General features: G+C 45.4%; 1 protein-coding gene across 1 annotated transcript in view; it reads right to left on the bottom strand.

Annotated features, from left to right (window-relative positions):
* LOC139275102 (transmembrane protein 182-like) overlaps nucleotides 1-21348 on the bottom strand; it is a 157812-nt gene that overhangs the window by 61681 nt on the left and 74783 nt on the right. The window contains exons 3-4 of the mRNA XM_070892100.1: nucleotides 19101-19194; nucleotides 16871-16966 (exon numbers count right to left, since the gene is read on the bottom strand). Coding sequence (XP_070748201.1) covers nucleotides 16871-16966; nucleotides 19101-19194 — 190 coding nt within the window. The remainder of the gene's footprint in view (nucleotides 1-16870; nucleotides 16967-19100; nucleotides 19195-21348) is intronic.

The following is a 21348-nucleotide window of genomic DNA, read 5'->3' as shown; positions in this document are numbered from 1 at the left end:
AAAATCTTCACTTACTCCATTCTAAGTTAGTATGGAGTAAGTTTTCACTGCCGAAACTTTGAAAACAGGCTTAAGTGGCCGGACACGCCCCCTTTTGAAAAAAAAATTCTGTTCCAAAGTGAAACTGTTCTAACTGACTAGAACTGGAGCAAACTAAATGCCGAGAATTTGAATTTCTAAGATACTCTGTTCTACACCAGTTGCTCCAAAAAATCAGGAGCAACTGAGGCCGAAACCTGGGCCCATAGAGAGCATGTATAAAAAATGCAATTCAAAAAGGATGCACAGCTTTTCCTCTGACCTGGGAGTGTTTGATGATGATATATTTCACATCTCCAAACATTTGTGATTTTTCAGAATGTTTGTGCATGTATACCAAGTGCCCCTCAAGTAATCTTAATGATTTTAGGAATGAGAGCTTGTTAAGACTGGAAAATAAAAGAGCATTATCTCAAAGGTTAGGCTGCACCCATGTGAAAAGCTGCTAAATCCATACATTCAGTAAACGATAGTACAAAGGATTTGTGCACAACAACAATTGGAGCCCCCTTAGTAAAGTGGATTTGTCGAATGCTTACCAATAATTAGAGTTAGTTTCTCAATTCAAACCATATGTGCTCATTAATATTTAAGAAGTTCTCGATCAGTGCCACAGGCTGCTGTATGGAGTCGCAAATGCACAGTAATGTTTCAAGCAGTCGTGGATCAGCTATTGCAGGGTCTTAACCAAATGGTGTGTTTTCTCAATGACATTATAATTACTGGCAGTTCAAAAAAGAAACAGCTTGAAATTTTCTATGTGGGACTTTCCAGCCTCGAGCACCATGAAGGTTGCGTGAAGCTGGCAAAGTGTCAGTTTATGCAACAAAGAGTGGAAACTTTAGATAGATGTCAAACTCGACCAATTAAAAAGTTGCAGCAATTGAAAAGGCACCCACACCTAAAAACCTGTCCGAATTCAGATCTTTCTTGGGCTTTTAAAGGATAATTTTTGTCCAATGTCTCCAACACCCTGAACCCACTACAGGAACTTCTGAAAAGAAAAAGAGAGACGCTGATCTTGGCTGAGAAAATGCAATGAATATTTTTCGGATGCATATTATGTTACAGAACAGAGTAACAGTGCAATATTTCACACAGAAACCACTACAACTAGGCTGGAATCTTCACAGCCCTGCGAATGCGGGTTTGGAGGCGGGCCCGCTGTCAAAATGGCCCTGATTGACAGCGGGTCGGAAGTCCACATTTCCGATCAGCCATGATCTTATTAAATGGTGGAGCAGGCTCGGGAGTCAAATGGCCTTCTCCTGCTCCTATTTCTTATGAACCTGTCTCCATGTCAGTTTCTCAACTGTGGGTTCTGCATGCGGATCGCAGACCCGACACCAAGCGGCGGGCCAATCAATTAAAATGCTTAAGCAGTAATTTAAAGGTATTTGAAAGGATTTTACCTAGGCACTTACCATTTTACCTAGGCACTTACCATTTTACCAAGTTTTCAATTAGTTTGCCATCCCTCGGGTTTCACGCCAGGGTTCTCAGTGACTCTGCATTGCTTTGGCTAGTTGACAGCTGCAGAAGTAGTGTAAAAGCTACCATTTCATAGCTGTTCACTCTCCAATGTCAGAAGCTGAAGCCTTCAGGATTTGGAAGAAACTTTTGAGCTGTATGCAGTTTGGAATTGTTTGCAGTGAACTCTCTATTCACTGTCACTTCCTTGGAACAATCTTTCTCACCAGTGACAGATCGCTTCTGTCATCTCAATCTCACCTGCCATCTATTCCAGGAGCATCGGTACCTTTGAAAAAATTTCACCTTGGTCCTCAGAATCTCACCATGATCAGCCCCAACACCAACATCACTAAACACACCAGCATCACCACCAGCAACATCAACCTTCGCCGCAATCATCTAATGCCGCACAGGACACAGGGCATCAGCACCTGACCACATTGCTTCCCAGGAGGCCATGGCCACATTTACTTCACTTGGCGCTGTACACCCTGGCTGCCACATGATGTGCCAGGTTGGCACCACCACACTAGCTCCATAAAGCATCCCTGCAATGCACAAGCCATTCCTTTCACAGTTGTGCACCACCATTGTGCAGGGTATCCATTCACAACAACTCACTAAGCCACTTCCAAAGGTGCACACAAATCTGTTCAAGAAGGCGAAGTGTTGAAAGTAAAGATTTTAATTTTTGACAATCTATTAGCAGAAACTCTACATAAACTTTGGCTAAAACACCCAAGTGCCTATCCTTGTGTGTTATTAGTTGGTATGATTGGACAAGGATGAGGGTGAGTATAAAGGGTGGCTAGTGATATGGGGAAGTGAAAATGTAGTTATAGAGAGAGAGGGATGGGTGGAGGTGCAAGGTCAGTTGGTGTGCATAAGGATGTGTAGGGTTAGAGTAGGGAATGCAGATTGATGGCGATGTGATGAGTGGCACAACAGGATGGGGTTGAGTGTGGCTTTGCAGTAACGTTTCATGATCAACTGAGAGAATTGAAAGGATTGCATCACTGTAGCCAGGTCCTTCTGATGACATCGTGGCTTGTTTCCTCCTGTGCAATGTGCAATCAGGCTGCGTTGGGATAGAAACATAGAAAATAGGTGCAGGAGTAGGCCATTCGGCCCTTTGAGCCTGCACCACCATTTGATAAGATCATTCCCTCAGTACCCCTTTCCTGCTTTCTCTCCATACTCTTGATCCGCTTACCCGTAAGGGCCATAGCTAACTCCCTCTTGAATATATCCAATGAACTGGCATCAACAACTCTCTGCGGCAGGGAATTCCACAGGTTATTAACTCTCTGAGTGAAGAAGTTTCTCCTCATCTCAGTCCTAAATGGCCTACCCCTTATCCTAAGACTGTGTCCACTGGTTCTGGACTTCCCCAACATCGGGAAAATCTACCCACATCTAACCTGTCCAGTCTCGTCAAAATCTTGTATGTTTTTATGAGATCCCCTCTCATCCTTCTAAAGTGCAATGTACAAAGGCCCAGTTGATCCAGTCTCTCCTCATGTCAGTCCTGCCATCCCGGAATTCAGTCTGGTGAACCTTTGCTGCACTCCCTCAATAGCAAGAATGTCCTTCCTCAGATTAGGAGACCAAAACTGAACACAATATTCCAGGTGAGGCCTCACCAAGGCCTTGTACAACTGCAGTAAGACCTCCCTGCTCCTATACTCAAATCCCCTAACTATGAATGCCAACATACCATTTGCCTTCTTTACTGCCTGCTGTACCTGTATGCCAACTTTCAATGACTGATGAACCATGACACCCAGGTCTCGTTGCACCTCCCCTTTTCCTAATCTGCCACCATTCAGGTAATATTCTGTCTTCGCGTTTTTGCCTCACATTTATCCACATTATACTGCATCTGCCATACATTTGCCCACTCACCTAACCTGTCTAAATCACGTTGCAGCCTCTTAGCATCCCCCTCACAGCTCACACCGCCACCCAGTTTAGTGTCATCTGCAAACTTGGAGATATTACACTCAATTCCTTCATCCAAATCATTGATATATATTGTAAAGAGCTGGGGTCCCAGCACTGAGCCCTGCGGCACTCCACTAGTCACTGCCTGCCGTTCTGAAAAGGACCCGTTTATCCCGACTCTCTGCTTCCTGTCTGCCAACCAGTTCTCTATCCACGTCAGTATATTACCCCCAATACCATGTGCTTTGATATAGCACATCAATCTCTTGTGTGGGACCTTGTCAAAAGCCTTTTGAAAGTCCAAATACACCACATCCACTGGTTCTCCTTTGTCCACTCTACTAGTTACATCTTCAAAAAATTCCAGAAGATTTGTCAAGCACGATTTCCCCTTCATAAATCCATACTGACTTGGACCGATCCTGTCACTGCTTTCCAAATGCGCTGCTATTTCATCCTTAATAATTCATGCCAACATTTTCCCCACCACTGATGTCAAGCTAACTGGTCTATAATTGCCCGCTTTCTCTCTCCCTCCCTTTTTAAAAAGTGCCATTACATTAGCTACCCTCCAGTCCATAGGAACTGATCTTGAGTCGATAGACTGTTGGAAAATGATCACCAATACATCCACTATTTCTAGGGCCACTTCCTTAAGTACTCTGGGATGCAGACTATCAGGCCCCGGGGATTTATCGGCCTTCAATCCTATCAATTTCCCTAACACAATTTCCCGCCTAAGAAGGATATCCTTCAGTTCCTCCTTCTCATTAGACACTCGGTCCCCTAGTACTTCTGGAAGGTTATTTGTGTCTTCCTTCGTGAAGACAGAACCAAAGTATTTGTTCAATTGGTCTGCCATTTCTTTGTTCTCCATTATAAATTCACCTGAATCTGACTGCAAGGGACCTATGTTTGTCTTCACTAATCTTTTTCTCTTCACATATCTATAAAAGCTTTTGCAGTCAGTTTTTATGTTCACGGCAAGCTTCTTCTCGTACTCTATTTTCCTCCTCTTAATTAAACCCTTTGTCCAACTCGACTGAATTCTAAATTTCACCCAGTCCTCAGGTTTGCTGCTTTTTCTGGCCAATTTATATGCCTCTTCCTTGGATTTAACACTATCCTTAATTTCCCTTGTTAGCCACAGTTTAGCCACCTTCCCCGTTTTATTTTTACTCCAGACAGGGATGTACAATAGCTGAAGTTCATCCATGTGATCTTTATATGTTTGCCATTGCCTATTCACCGTCAACCCTAAAAGTATCATTTGCCAGTCTATTCTAGCCAATTCATGCCTCAAACCATCGAAGTTACCTTTCCTTAAGTTCAGGACCCTAGTTTCTGAATTAACTGTGTCACTCGACATCCTAATAAAGAATTGTACCATATTATGGTCATTCTTCCCCAAGGGGCCTCGCACAACAAGATTGCTAATTAGTCCTTTCCCATTACACATCACCCAGTCTAGGATGGCCAGCTCCCTGGTTGGTTCCTCGACATATTGATCTAGAAAACCATCCCTAATACACTCCAGGAAATCCTCCTCCACCGCATTGCTACCAGTTTGGTTAGCCCAATCTATATGTAGATTAAAGTCACCCATGATAACTGCTGTACCTTTATTGCATGCATCCCTAATTTCTTGTTTGATGCTGTCCCCAACCTTATTACTACTGTTTCGTGGTCTGTACACAACTCCCACTAGCGTTTTCTGCCCCTTGATATTCGCAGCTCTACCCATACCGATTCCACATCATCCAAGCTAATGTCCTTTCTTACTATTGCATTAATTTCCTCTTCAACCAGCAATGCCACCCCGCCTCCTTTTCCTTTGTCTATCCTTCCTAAATGTTGAATACACCTGGATGTTGAGTTCCCAGCCTTGATCACCCTGGAGCCATGTCTCCGTGATGCCAATTACATCACACCCGCTAACTGCTATCTGCGCAGTTAATTCGTCCACGACATTGTCCAGCACTCTGCCGTTACCACCCCTCTTGCTCCGTTTAGTGCTCCAAGGGAAGTGGTAGTGCTTGATTTAGCTTCCTTCCTGAAGCGTTAAACCAGAAGTTTGTGTCCAATTGAATTGTATAGCTCCCAGTGATACCTTTGCGCTCCCGCAAAAGTTATCGCCCAAATGGGGTGCTACACAATTTATTTATTTATTTTACTTTTCCCTCCTCCTTCCCCAAAATTGAGATGTACATAAATGTTTTGACTGTAACAAACAAATCCTGGTACAACTACGGTGACATTACAGTGCTCCCAAGAGATGCTGGGATCCCTTGGGGCTTCAGGGGATGCGCTCCCTGGTGGCGGAACATGGGAGTGCATGCTTTACAGATACACAACACTAAGGATAAGGGGTAAGCCATTTAGGACTGAGATGAGGAGAAACTTCTTCACTCAGAGAGTTGTTAACCTGTGGAATGCCCTACTACAGAGAGTTATTGATGCCAGTTCACTGGATATATTCAAGAGAGAGTTAGATATGGCTCTTATGGCTAAAGGGATCAAGGGGTATGGAGAGAAAGCAGGAAAAAGGTACTGAGGGAATGATCAGCCATGATCTTATTGAATGGTGGTGCAGGCTCGAAGGGCCGAATGGCCTATTCCTGCACCTATTTCCTATGTTTCTATGTTTCTCACAATTCCAGAGGTTAACAACTCTCTGAGTGAAGAAGTTTCTCCTCATCTCAGTCCTAAATGGCTTACCCCTTATCCTTAGACTGTGACTCCTGGTTCCGGACTTCCCCAATATCGACAACATTCTTCCTGCATCTAACCTGTCCAGTCCTGTCAGAATTTTATATGTTTCTATGAGATCCCCTCTCATTCTTCTAAACGCCAGTGAATACAGGCCCAGTCGATCCAGTCTCTCCTCATATGTCAGTCCTTCCATTCCAGGAATCAGTCTGGTGAACCTTCACTCCACTCCCTCAATAGCAAGAACGTCCTTCCTCAGATTAGGCACCAAAACTGAACACAATATTCCAGGTGAGGTCTCACCAAGGCCCTGTACGACTGCATTAAGACCGCCTTGCTCAAATACTCAAATCCCCTAGCTATGAAGGCCAATATGCCAATTGCCTTCTTCACCGCCTGCTGTACCTGCACGTCAACTTTAAATGACTGATGAACCATGACAACCAGGTCTCGTTACACCTCCCCTTTTCCTAATCTGCCACCATTCAGATAATATTCTGCCTTCGTGTTTTTGCCACCAAAATGGATAACCTCACATTTATCCACATTATACTGCATCTGTCATGCATTTGCCCACTCACCTAACCTGTCAGTCGAGGAGGCGGGAGCTCGGAGCAGTGCGAGTTCGGGGTCGGCGAGAGGCCTATAAAGGCCAGCGGGAGTCGGGCAGTTCGAGCAGTCAGTCGAGGAGGCGGGAGCTTGGAGCAGCGCGAGTCCGGGGTCGGCGAGAGGCCTATAAAGGCCAGCGGGAGTCGGGCAGTTCGAGCAGTCAGTCGAGGAGGCGGGAGCTCGGAGCAGCGCGAGTCCGGGGTCGGCGAGAGGCCTATAAAGGCCAGCGGGAGTCGGGCAGTTCGAGCAGTCAGTCGAGGAGGCGGGAGCTCGGAGCAGCGCGAGTCCGGGGTCGGCGAGAGGCCTATAAAGGCCAGCGGGAGTCGAGCAGTTCGAGCAGTCAGTCGAGGAGGCGGGAGCTCGGAGCAGCGCGAGTCCGGGGTCGGCGAGAGGCCTATAAAGGCCAGCGGGAGTCGAGGAGGCGGGAGCTCGGAGCAGCGCGAGTCCGGGGTCGGCGAGAGGCGTACCGGTGCAGCTACAGGGAGAAGGCAAAAAAACAAAGGTGACGTCACAGCCTAGGGGGTAAGTGATTGGCTGGTGATTGGTGAGTAGTTTTTCTTTTTCTTCTTATATTGGTCAGTAACTTTTAACATTGTTATTACCAGTTTAAGTGTATCTAAGGGTTAAGACATGGCAGGAGAGCTCGGTCGGGTGTTATGCTCCTCCTGTACCATGTGGGAACTCAGGGACGCTTCCAGTGTCCCTGACGACTACGTGTGCGGGAAGTGTATCCGCCTCCAGCTCCTGACGGTCCGCGTTACGGAATTGGAGCTGAGGGTGGATTTACTCTGGAGCATCCACGATGCTGAGAATGACGTGAGTATCACGTGTAGTGAGTTGGTCTTACCGCAGGGAAAGGGTCCACAGCCAGATAGGGAATGGAAGACCAGCAGGAAGAGTAGAGCAAGGAATGTAGTGCAGGGGTCCCCTGCGGTCATCCCCCTGCAAAACAGATACACCGCTTTGGGTACTGTTGAGGGGAATGACTCATCAGGGGAGGGCAGCAGCAGCCAAGTTCATGGCACCGTGGCTGGCTCTGCTGCACAGGAGGGCAAGAAAAAGAGTGGGAGAGCGATAGTGATAGGGGATTCAATTGTGAGGGGAATAGATAGGCGTTTCTGCGGCCGCAACCGAGACTCCAGGATGGTATGTTGCCTCCCTGGTGCAAGGGTCAAGGATGTCTCGGAGCGGGTGCAGGACATTCTGAAATGGGAGGGAGAACAGCCAGTTGTCGTGGTGCACATTGGTACCAACGACATAGGCAAAAAAAGGGATGAGGTCCTACGAAACGAATTTAAGGAGCTAGGAGCTAAATTAAAAAGTAGGACCTCAAAAGTAGTAATCTCGGGATTGCTACCAGTGCCACGTGATAGTCAGAGTAGGAATCGCAGGATAGCGCAGATGAATACGTGGCTTGAGCAGTGGTGCAGCAGGGAGGGATTCAAATTCCTGGGGCATTGGGACCGGTTCTGGGGGAGGTGGGACCAGTACAAACCGGACGGTCTGCACCTGGGCAGGACTGGAACCAATGTCCTAGGGGGAGTGTTTGCTAGTGCTGTTGGGGAGGATTTAAACTAATATGGCAGGGGGATGGGAACCAATGCAGGGAGACAGAGGGAAACAAAAAGGAGACAAAAGCAAAAGACAGAAAGGAGATGAGGAAAAGTGGAGGGCAGAGAAACCCAAGGCAAAGAACAAAAAGGGCCACTGTACAGCAAAATTCTAAAAGGACAAAGGGTGTTAATAAAACAAGCCTGAAGGCTTTGTGTCTTAATGCAAGGGAGTATCCGCAATAAGGTGGATGAATTAATTGTGCAAATAGATGTTAACAAATATGATGTGATTGGGATTACGGAGACGTGGCTCCAGGATGATCAGGGCTGGGAACTCAACATTCAGGGGTATTCAACATTCAGGAAGGATAGAATAAAAGGAAAAGGAGGTGGGGTAGCATTGCTGGTTAAAGAGGAGATTAATGCAATAGTTAGGAAAGACATTAGCTTGGATGATGTGGAATCTATATGGGTAGAGCTGCAGAACACCAAAGGGCAAAAAACGTTAGTAGGAGTTGTGTACAGACCTCCAAACAGTAATAGGGATGTTGGGGAGGGCATCAAACAGGAAATTAGGGGTGCATGCAATAAAGGTGTAGCAGTTATAATGGGTGACTTTAATATGCACATAGATTGGGCTAGCCAAACTGGAAGCAATACGGTGGAGGAGGATTTCCTGGAGTGCATAAGGGATGGTTTTCTAGACCAATATGTTGAGGAACCAACTAGGGGGGAGGCCATCTTAGACTGGGTGTTGTGTAATGAGAGAGGATTAATTAGCAATCTCATTGTGCGAGGCCCCTTGGGGAAGAGTGACCATAATATGGTGGAATTCTGCATTAGGATGGAGAATGAAACAGTAATTTCAGAGACCATGGTCCAGAACTTAAAGAAGGGTAACTTTGAAGGTATGAGGCGTGAATTGGCTAGGATAGATTGGCGAATGATACTTAGGGGGTTGACTGTGGATGGGCAATGGCAGACATTTAGAGACCGCATGGATGAAGTACAACAATTGTACATTCCTGTCTGGCGTAAAAATAAAAAGGGGAAGGTGGCTCAACCGTGGCTATCTAGGGAAATCAGGGATAGTATTAAAGCCAAGGAAGTGGCATACAAATTGGCCAGAAATAGCAGCGAACCTGGGGACTGGGAGAAATTTAGAACTCAGCAGAGGAGGACAAAGGGTTTGATTAGGACAGGGAAAATGGAGTACGAGAAGAAGCTTGCAGGGAACATTAAGGCGGATTGCAAAAGTTTCTATAGGTATGTAAAGAGAAAAAGGTTGGTGAAGACAAACGTAGGTCCCCTGCAGTCAGAATCAGGGGAAGTCATAACGGGGAACAAAGAAATGGCGGACCAATTGAACAAGTACTTTGGTTCGGTATTCACTAAGGAGGATACAAACAACCTTCCGGATATAAAAGGGGTCAGAGGGTCTAGTAAGGAGGGGGAACTGAGGGAAATCTTCATTAGTCGGGAAATTGTGTTGGGGAAATTGATGGGATTGAAGGCCGATAAATCCCCAGGGCCTGATGGACTGCATCCTAGAGTACTTGAGGAGGTGGCCTTGGAAATAGCGGATGCATTGACAGTCATTTTCCAACATTCCATTGACTCTGGATCAGTTCCTATGGAGTGGAGGGTAGCCAATGTAACCCCACTTTTTAAAAAAGGAGGGAGAGAGAAAACAGGGAATTATAGACCGGTCAGCCTGACCTCAGTAGTGGGTAAAATGATGGAATCAATTATTAAGGATGTCATAGCAGTGCATCTGGAAAATGGTGACATGATAGGCCCAAGTCAGCATGGATTTGTGAAAGGGAAATCATGCTTGACAAATCTTCTGGAATTTTTTGAGGATGTTTCCAGTAAAGTGGACAAAGGAGAACCAGTTGATGTGGTATATTTGGACTTTCAGAAGGCTTTCGACAAGGTCCCACACAAGAGATTAATGTGCAAAGTTAAAGCACATGGGATTGGGGGTAGTGTGCTGACGTGGATTGAGAACTGGTTGTCAGACAGGAAGCAAAGAGTAGGAGTAAACGGGTACTTTTCAGAATGGCAGGCAGTGACTAGTGGAGTGCCGCAAGGTTCTGTGCTGGGGCCCCAGCTGTTTACATTGTACATTAATGATTTAGACGAGGGGATTAAATGCAGTATCTCCAAATTTGCGGATGATACTAAGTTGGGTGGCAGTGTGAGCTGCGAGGAGGATGCTATTAGGCTGCAGAGTGACTTGGATAGGTTAGGTGAGTGGGCAAATGCATGGCAGATGAAGTATAATGTGGATAAGTGTGAGGTTATCCACTTTGGTGGTAAAAACAGAGAGACAGACTATTATCTGAATGGTGACAGATTAGGAAAAGGGAAGGTGCAACGAGACCTGGGTGTCATGGTACATCAGTCATTGAAGGTTGGCATGCAGGTACAGCAGGCGGTTAAGAAAGCAAATGGCATGTTGGCCTTCATAGCGAGGGGATTTGAATACAGGGGCAGGGAGGTGTTGCTACAGTTGTACAGGGCCTTGGTGAGGCCACACCTGGAGTATTGTGTACAGTTTTGGTCTCCTAACTTGAGGAAGGACATTCTTGCTATTGAGGGAGTGCAGCGAAGGTTCACCAGACTGATTCCCGGGATGGCGGGACTGACCTATCAAGAAAGATTGGATCAACTGGGCTTGTATTCCCTGGAGTTCAGAAGAATGAGAGGGGACCTCATAGAAACGTTTAAAATTCTGACGGGTTTAGACAGGTTAGATGCAGAAAGAATGTTCCCAATGTTGGGGAAGTCCAGAACCAGGGGTCACAGTCTGAGGATAAGGGGTAAGCCATTTAGGACCGAGATGAGGAGAAACTTCTTCACCCAGAGAGTGGTGAACCTGTGGAATTCTCTACCACAGAAAGTAGTTGAGGCCAATTCACTAAATATATTCAAAAGGGAGTTAGATGAAGTCCTTACTACTCGGGGGATCAAGGGTTATGGCGAGAAAGCAGGAAGGGGGTACTGAAGTTTCATGTTCAGCCATGAACTCATTGAATGGCGGTGCAGGCTAGAAGGGCTGAATGGCCTGCTCCTGCACATATTTTCTATGTTTCTATGTTTCTATGTCCAAGTCACCCTGCAGCCTCTTAGCGTCCTCCTCACACCACCTCCCTGTTTAGTGTCATCTGCAAACTTGGAGATATTACACTCTATTCCTTCATCTAAATCATTAATGTATATTGTAAAGAGCTGGGGTCCCAGCACTGAGCCCTGCGGCACCCCACTAGCCACTGCCTGCCATTCTGAGAAGGACCCGTTTATCCCTACTCTCTGCTTCCTGTCAGCCAACCAGTTCTCTATCCATGTCCATACATTACCCCCAATACCATGTGCTTTAATTTTGCACACTAATCTCTTGTGTGGGACCTTGTCAAAAGCCTTTTGAAATTCCAAATACACCACATCCACTGGTTCTCCCTTGTCCACTCTATTTGTTATGTCCCCAAAAAATTCTCGAAAATTTGTCAAGCATGATTTCCCTTTCATAAATCCATGCTGACTTGGACTGATCCTGTCACTGCTTTCCAAATACGCTGCTATTTCATCTTTAATAATTGATTTCAACATTTTCCCCACTACTGGTGTCAGACTAACCGGTCTCTAATTCCCCGTTTTCTCTCTCCCTCCTTTTTTAAAAAGTGGTGTTACATTAGCTACCCTCCAGTCCATAGGAACTGATCCAGCTGTTGTAAAATGATTACCAATGCATCCACTATTTCTCGGGCCACTTCCTTATGTACTCTGGGATGCAGACTATCAGGCCCTGGGGATTTATCGGCTGTCAATCCCATCAATTTCCCTAACACAATTTCCTGACTAATAAGGAGTTCCTTCAGTTCCTCCTTCTCGCTAAAGCCTCGGTCCTCTAGTATTTCCAGAAGGTTATATGTGTCTTCCTTCGTGAAGTCAGAACCAAAGTGTTTGTTCAATTGGTCTGCCATTTCTTTGTTCCCCATTATAAATTCACCTGAATCTGACTGCAAGGGACCTACGTTTATCTTGACTAATCTTTTTCTCTTCACATATCGATAGAAGCTTTTGCAGTCAGTTTTTATGTTCCCAGCAAGCTTTCTCTCACACTCTATTTTCCCCCTCCTAATTAAACCCTTTGACCTCCTCTACTGAATTCTAAATTTCTCCCAGTCCTCAGGTTTGCTGCTTTTTCTGACCAATTTATATGCCTCTTCCTTGGAATTAACACTATCCCTAATTTCCCTTGTTAGCCACGGTTGAGCCACCTTCCCAGTTTTGTTTTTACTCCAGACAGGGATGTACAATTGTTGAAGTTCATCCATGTGATCTTTAAATGTTTGCCATTGCCTATCCACTGTCAACCCTTTAAGTATAGTTCGCCAGTCTATTGTAGCCAATTCACGTCTCATACCATCGAAGTTATCTTTCCTTAAGTTCAGGACCCTAGCCTTTGAATTAACTGTGTCACTCTCCATCTTAATAAAGAATTCTACCATATTATGGTCACTCTTCCCCAAGGCGCCTCGCACAACAAGATTGCAAATTAGTCCTTTCTCATTACACATCACCCAGTCTAGGATGGCCAGCCCTCTAGTTGGTTCCTCGACACATTGGTCTCAAAAACCATCCCTAATACACTCCAAGAAATCCTCCTCCACCGTATTGCTACCAGTTTGGTTAGCCCAATCTATATGTAGATTAAACTCGCCCATGATAACTGCTGTAACTTTATTGCATGCATCCCTAATTTCTTGTTTGATGCTGCCTCCAAACTCACTACTACTGTTTGGTGGTCTGTACACAACTCCCACTAGCGTTTTCTGCCCTTTGGAATTCTGCAGTTCTATCCATATAGATTCCACATCATCCAAGCTAATGTCCTTCCTTACTATTGCGTTCATTTCTTCTTTAACCAGCAACGCTACCCCACTTCCGTTCCTTTCTGTCTATCCTTCCTGAATGTTGAATAACCCTGGATGTTGAGTTCCCAGCGTTGGTCACCCTGGAGCCATGTCTCCGTAATGCCAATTATATCATATTCGTTAATAGTTGCCTGCGCAGTTAATTCGTCCACCTTATTACGAATACTCCTCGCATTGAGGCACAGATCCTTCAGGCTTGTCTTTTTAACACACTTTGCCCCTTTAGAATTTTGCTGTAATGTGGCCCTTTTTGATTTTTGCCTGGGGTTTCTCTTCCCTCCACTTTTACTTTTCTTCTTTCTATCTTTTGCTTCTGCCCCCTTTTTACTTCCCAATGTCTCCCTGCATAGGTTCCCATCCCCCTGCCACATTAGTTTAACCCCTCCCCAACAGCACTAGCAAACATTCCCCCTAGGACATTGGTTCCGGTCCTGCCCAGGTACAGATCGTCCGGTTTGTCCTGGTCTCACCTCTCCCAGAATCGGTTCCAATGTCCCAGGAATTTGAATCCCTCCCTCCTGCACCACTCCTCAAGCCACGTATTCATCTTAGCTATCCTGCAATTCCTACTCTGACTAGCATGTGGCACTGGTAGCAATCCTGAGATTACTACTTTTGAGGTCCTACTTTTTAATTTAACTCCTAGCTCCCTAAACTCAGCTTGTAGGACCTCATTCCATATTTTACCTATATCGTTGGTACCTATATGCACCACAACAGCTGGCTGTTCACCCTCCCCCTGCAGAATGCGCTGCAGCCACTCCGAGACATCCTTGACCCTTGCACCAGGGAGGCATCTTGGAGTCTCGTTTGCGGCCACAAAAATGCCTACCTATTCCCCTTACAATAGAATCCCCTATCACTATTGCTCTCCCACTCTTTTTCCTGCCCTCCTGTGCAGCAGAGCCACCCATGGTGCCATGAAGTTGGCTGCTGCTGCCTTCTCCTGATGAGTCATCCCCCCAACAGCACCCAAGGTGGTGTATCTGTTTTGGAGTGATATGGCCGCAGGGGACCCCTGCACTACCTTCCTTCCACTGCTCTTCTTGATGGTCACCCATTCCCTATCTGCCTGTGTAACCTTTACCTGCGGTGTGACCAACTCACTAAACATGCTATTCACAACATCCTCAGCATCGTGGATGCTCCAGAGTGAATCCATGCGCAGCTCCAGTGCCGCAATGCGGTCTGTCAGGAGCTGCAGCTGGATATTCTTCCCACATATGTAGTCGTCAGGGACACTGGAAGCGTCCCTGGCTTCCCACATAGCACAGCTGGGCTCTCCTGCCATGACTTAACCCTTAAATTACTTAATTTGGCTACAAGGTCAAAGGTTACCTACTGATAAGGAAAAAATTATTAAATACTCACCAATCCACCAGCTGTGACGCCACCCTTCGATTTCTTTTTACTTCTTTGTTTTACCTTCGGCCTCGATCTCCCGCTCTCGCTGTGATCTCGGTCCTCGGCTCCCCGCTCCTTTCATCCCCGCTGCTCAGGTCCCACTCTCACTGTGATCTCGGGCCTCGGCTCCCCGCTCCTTTCATCCCCGCTGCTCAGGTCCCACTCTCACTGTGATCTCGGTCCTCGGCTCCCCGCTCCTTTCATCCCTGCTGCTCAGGTCCCACTCTCACTGTGATCTTGGGCGTCGGCTCCCCGCTCCTTTCATCCCCGCTGCTCAGGTCCCACTCTCACTGTGATCTTGGGCCTCGGCTCTCCGCTCCTTTCATCCCCGCTGCTCAGGTGCCACTCTCACTGTGATCTTGGGCCTCGGCTCCCCGCTCCTTTCATCCCCGCTGCTCAGGTCCCACTCTCACTGTGATCTTGGGCCTCGGCTCCCCGCTCCTTTCATCCCCGCTGCTCAGGTCCCACTCTCACTGTGATCTTGGGCCTCGGCTCACCGCTCCTTTTATCCACTCTGCTAAGGACCCGCTCTCGCTGTGATCTCGGGCCTCGGTTCGCCGCTCCTTTTATCCACTCTGCTAAGGACCCGCTCTCGCTGTGATCTCGGGCCTCGGCTCCCCGCTCCTTTTATCCACTCTGCTAAGGACCCGCTCTTGCTGTGATCTCGGGCCTCGGCTCCCCGCTCCTTTTATCCCCGCTGCTCAGGTCCCACTCTCGCTGTGATCTCGGGCCTCGGCTCCCCGCTCCTTTCATCCCCGCTGCTCAGGTCCCGCTCTCGCTGTGATCTCGGGCCTCGGTTCGCCGCTCCTTTTATCCACTCTGCTAAGGACCCGCTCTCGCTGTGATCTCGGGCCTCGGCTCCCCGCTCCTTTTATCCACTCTGCTAAGGACCCGCTCTTGCTGTGATCTCGGGCCTCGGCTCCCCGCTCCTTTTATCCCCGCTGCTCAGGTCCCACTCTCGCTGTGATCTCGGGCCTCGGCTCCCCGCTCCTTTCATCCCCGCTGCTCAGGTCCCGCTCTCGCTGTGATCTCGGGCCTCGGTTCGCCGCTCCTTTTATCCACTCTGCTAAGGACCCGCTCTCGCTGTGATCTCGGGCCTCGGCTCCCCGCTCCTTTTATCCACTCTGCTAAGGACCCGCTCTTGCTGTGATCTCGGGCCTCGGCTCCCCGCTCCTTTTATCCACTCTGCTCAGGTCCCACTCTCACTGTGATCTTGGGCCTCGGCTCCCCGCTCCTTTTATCCACTCTGCTAAGGACCCGCTCTCGCTGTGATCTTGGGCCTCGGCTCCCCGCTCCTTTCATCCCCGCTGCTCAGGTCCCACTCTCACTGTGATCTCGGGCCTCGGCTCCCCGCTCCTTTCATCCCCGCTGCTCAGGTCCCACTCTCACTGTGATCTCGGGCCTCGACTCCCTGCTCCTTTTATCCCCGCTGCTCAGGTCCCGTCTCGCTGTGAGAAGGCTGCACTGGATAGTTAAAGTTGACGACTCCGATTTGTCTGCTACTTTTTCAATCCTGATAATTGTAAAAGGTTGCCCTGCACTTTGTGGAAGATTTTGGGGAGTGAGAAAATCGCAGGAAAAAGGTAAAGATTTTTTCTTTCATTGCAAGCTGACATTTATCATCGCAGGAACAGCATTAATGGTAAGTTTACATTTATTTCTATTTTTATACTTGCCTATAGTTATTGTTTGCTTTTTAAATTCCCTAAAAATTTATTTATACGAGACAGGGAGTCCCTTTGGCCGGGGATAGGAGCAGGCCAGCGTGAATTTTCTGCAGGTAAGGGTTTTCCGATGGTGCTTCAAGGGTCTGTGCGCGGTTTTAAAAATTTTGTTGGTGGGGAAAGTTTGCCTTATGCACAGAAATGGAGCGCAACCTTCTTTTACAGGTACACCAGTGCCAGAATGTATGGTGCCAAACATTCTGGCGCTGGTAGTAGACGCCGGCGCCCCAACACTGGGCAATCTTTGAACTGGGCTTCGGCGACAAAAAACTCACTGGGCGCCGAATAAACGGCGCAGTGCTGGGCAAACTTGGGCCCAATATATATGGTTGAGTCCACATTACCTACATATTGAGTGTTTGTCCAACTAAAATATCATATTTCATATGCAGTCATGCAGCAGTTTTACATTTATATCAGTAGTTTGAATAAAACTTATTTTCATCGACAGTACATTGTTTGATACTACACTTACCGATCACAGAGTCATAAGCAGAGCTGTTATGGTTCAGTCTTGTTGGAAATGGGAGATGGTAAGCTGCGATACAGCTTTTTGAGACAGCTTGTTCAACTAGATAATACAGAAGATTAAAAATATAAGCAACATCTACTCAACCCAAATACATTGTTTTACAGAAGTGCAAACATTAAACAGTGTTAATAAAAATCTGCAGTATATATGTCAAGGTTTCTTATGCATCTACTGTTAACTTTGTTTTCGTTTCACTCATGGCTCAGTCAGTAAATGCGCTGCAAAGTGTGATACCAGGCAAGTCCTTGATTCAAACCTTGATTTGTCAAAATTTGCCAATCTCAGTACTACAATAGTCTAGGGAGCAGGAACAAAAAATACAGAGAATATAAATGGCGCTTATCACTGGGCATTGACACCTGATGGAAGTGCATGTGCCTGATAGCAGAAAAAGATGAAGTCATGATAACCCTGGGGGATCAAAGAGTCCACTGACACTCACTGTCCAGGCTTCCATATGAGGAATGGCCACTTGGGCAAAGTAGTGGAAGGCTGCTAGCATCAATAGAACTATCACTCATGATGAGGATTGACAAGGAAAGAATCAGAGGAACAAAACTAATTGTTTTCATCCAATGAAGTCCCATACTATAACATCACTTCAGACTATCCTCAACTTCAGAGCCCTGGCAAAAATTATACCTGTATATTTTTGAACCCTGCCTTCAATGCTCACTCACATAACATGTCATCTTGACACTAAATATGAACAAAATTTATCGAATTGACAATTCCATTAAAATAAAGTCTACCCTCCCCGACTTCTGGTGATCTGTATGGTTTAGCAACACAACATGATTGTTTCCCCCACTTCGTATCGCTTTTAAACTCTTTGTCACTTTTGAACAATTTGTCAATGTTTAAATATTTAACTGTATCAATTTGATTGGTGCAACAATGCTGTGTTAATCTCTTTCATCCTGCTTGAATGTCGCTGAGGTCAATATATCTCATTTGCACAGAATAGAATCAAGCACCTCATTGTTGGTTCTTCTCTATGGGTTGTAGTTAGTCAACAGGTGAGCATGGGCAACGGTACTTAGGGAGACATACATAAATCACATACTAGGGACAGGCAGGCACTGGGATACATGAAAGGAGGTAAATCTATAAACTGTGTCTACATGTATGCAAGATGCATTAGAAATAAGATGCCAGAGCTGAAGATTGTTGTGGCAGTAGGGAATTACAATGTACTGGGAATAACAGCAACATGGTTAAATCTAAAGAATGGAAGCAAAGTTAACATTTTGAAAAGACAAAACAGACAAAAAAGTGTTGTTGCCTTATATATCAGGGACACCTTGGAGATAAATAAAGGTGAACCTGTGGGGTCTCAACACTAACCTGGACACAATCTGACAGTGTCTATTACAATATTCTACCATCCACATCCCCACCCACCAAACTCATATTATGGGATCAACATTAAAGATCAAAGAAACATGTTCTTCCTCAACTCCAATTCCAATCATGGTTAATGGGACTCAATGGCCAACTGAAAGGTTAGTAAAGAATAGGTTATAGATAAACTGAAAGGATTAAGTATCCACAAAGCTCCTGAGCCAAATGGGATACATCCTGTAATCTCAAGAAATTAAAGGACAATTTGTAAATTGTGCTTTAGCTGATAACTTTAAGAGCTCCATAAATACTGGAGTAGTACCCAAGGACTGGAGAACAGCAAATGTACTTCCAATATTTAAAAAAGGAGCAAAAGACAAACCTGATCATTTCAGGTTGGTTAGCCTAGCATCCATAGAAAAAATTCAAGGGCATTCTACAGGATAAAGAAATAACTTGCATTTATATAGTGCATTTCATATCCTCAGGATGCTACAAAGCACTTCACATCCAATGAATTACTTTTAAGTGCAGTCACTCTGTTTTGTAGGCAAACACAAGAGCCAATGATATAAATGAGCATTTAAACAATTCTGATTTCATAAAGGAGCAGGCAGCATGGCTTTAGAAGTAATAGGTCCTGCTCTACAAACCTATTGGAATTGTAACTAAGATGGTGAATGAGGTAATAATTTCACGAGGAAATAGCCAGCTTATTGTGCATATTAATATCCATCAAGTTTCAGCATTTCATCGGTTCTGCACTTTGCATTCTATCTGCAATAAATTGTTTAAGCCCAATGTATGCTAAAAGGGTCAGTTCACTCACAAAACATGTATGTTGAAAAACTGTCGTCAACATGTCGTACTTGCATTTCACAACTCCAGAAGAAACCCTCATAGTGAAAAGTCTTCACAGATGCCTGAGGAGAAACAACTGCAACTTCATTTAAGATAATAAAAAATATATATTAAGCACTGGAAGTTGAATTTTCTTGAACTACTTTTCCATCCTTAATTTAATATAAATAATTTTTCACTTGATTATCTTTTGAATTAAAATGAAAAGGTACATGAGATTAAAATAAATCCACAATTGAACAGAAAACCTCATCGTTAAAAAAAAGTGAGAGAATGTAACATTTTCTATTTTGGCAACTCAGTATCATCAAGCATTGCAAAGGTCAGGTGTGGCACAGGCTGGAAAAAAGGCAAGCTCCCTCACTTGCCCAACAATATGCCTTAAGCACCAACCTCAGATGAAAATTGGAGCAGTGAGAACAGTCGTGTTTGCCCCACCAGCCTCTCTGAGTGAAATTTATTGCTAAATTGTGCTGTGGACCCATACCCAATGAGAAATAGGTTAACACGAACCAAACTCATTTCGTATACAATTCTTATAAATCAGCTGAAAAGAGACTCTGAAATAATCCCAGCAGTTTAAGCTAAACAGGCTGAAATAATAAAGTCTGAATAGATGTGTAAAGCTAAATCAACGCATATTTGAACTTATTCAGAAAAAGCTTTTTAGTTGTCAAGCTAGCTGGAGCAGATCTTTTAAAACCAAATTTTTCTATAAGAGATAACATGCAGATCTTTTGATGGATATTTGAATTCTTCACTTTATTGTTTCTCCATTTTCAGTTGAAGTAGCGTTATCATATTCAATAATTCAAAAGCTGATGATTGCAAATACACAATTAAATCAAGTCATATTTATAGTTTTGCAATTTATTGGCTACAGTGACTATAAAATATGATCAAAATAGAATTTTGATCAGACTAAATGTGTACATCTTGTTTAAAAGTGGTGCTAACCCAGTTCTAAAATCATTCCCAAGCACTGCATTAAAATCTGAAATGGCTGCTTGCAGGCAGGGGGCAGTGGAATTTCCAGGAGTAGGTTGTCACAACTGATAATACCGTTTTTCTGGGGCTTCCACTGAAATTACAGCAGACAATCGGCAGAACCCCTGCGGAACTTCTATCCCAGTGTCTGCATCATAGGCCCAAAAAACGAAAGAAGAATTAATCAAACTAAAGGGTATCTTTGAAGGGAAGAGCGATTTCAAATGCTAATTCAGTGGCTGAAAGCAGGCAGCTTTAGTCAGCCCCCACATTGTGAATATAGCTCACCTATAGAGCAGGCTCTCACAATTCACAGCCAAAGGAGATCTCTGGGGTCACCAGAATTCCAGTAGAAACCCCATCGCCTGATAGTACACTTGCTTCTCCACAAAAGGAATAAATTAGAAGGAATGGTGGGTTAGGAGTCACACATCTTGAACTCAAGCTCAACATTCACAAACTAGAGAAAGCAACTGCACTTCACTTGATTTGAATATTGTGCTGAGATCATCCAAAACTCAGCTGCTTGTATCCTAACTCGCATCGTCCCATTCTCCCATCACCTCTGTGCTCGCTGACCTACATTTGGCTCCTGGTCCAGCATCACCTCAAATTTAAAATTCTCATTCTTTTGTTCAAATCTCTCCATAGCCTTGCCCACCCTATCTCTGTAATCTCCTCCAGCCCTACAACCCTCCAAAAACTCCGTGTTCCTCCAAATCTATTGTGCATCACCAATTTCCTTAGCCCACCATAGGCGGTCATGACTTCAGCAGGCCCAAGCCCTGGAATTACCTCCTTAAACCTCTCTACCTCTCTCTCCTCCTTTAAGACACTCCTTAAAACGCACCCCTTTGACCATGCTTTTGGTCCCCCAACCTAATATCTCCTTACATGACTTGATATCAAATTTTGTCAGATAACGCTGCTGTGAAGAGCCTTGGGATGCTTTATTACAATAAAGGTGCTATATAAATGCAATTTGTTGTGGTTGACTACAAGGTATGATCACAATATCGCAGGAGCTAAGCTTCAATGGCCTAGAAATTCAAGAGCGCTGGGAATCTGCGGTGGCAGTTAACGACCGCTGAAATGAATGACGCTAGCAGCACCAATGATGCTATATTGTTGTTGCATGCTAATTAACATTAGCACAACGCTAAATTCACTGTGCAAGCCCAGTTTTCGTGGCGGTAGTCTCAGCAGGAGCCCCAATGTAGCATGGCCGT

Source organism: Pristiophorus japonicus, chromosome 10 (assembly GCF_044704955.1).
Source record: "Pristiophorus japonicus isolate sPriJap1 chromosome 10, sPriJap1.hap1, whole genome shotgun sequence".
In the NCBI taxonomy this organism is placed as follows: domain Eukaryota; kingdom Metazoa; phylum Chordata; class Chondrichthyes; family Pristiophoridae; genus Pristiophorus; species Pristiophorus japonicus.
Note: the sequence above shows the minus strand (reverse complement) of the source record. Positions and strands in the feature narration are given on the sequence as shown.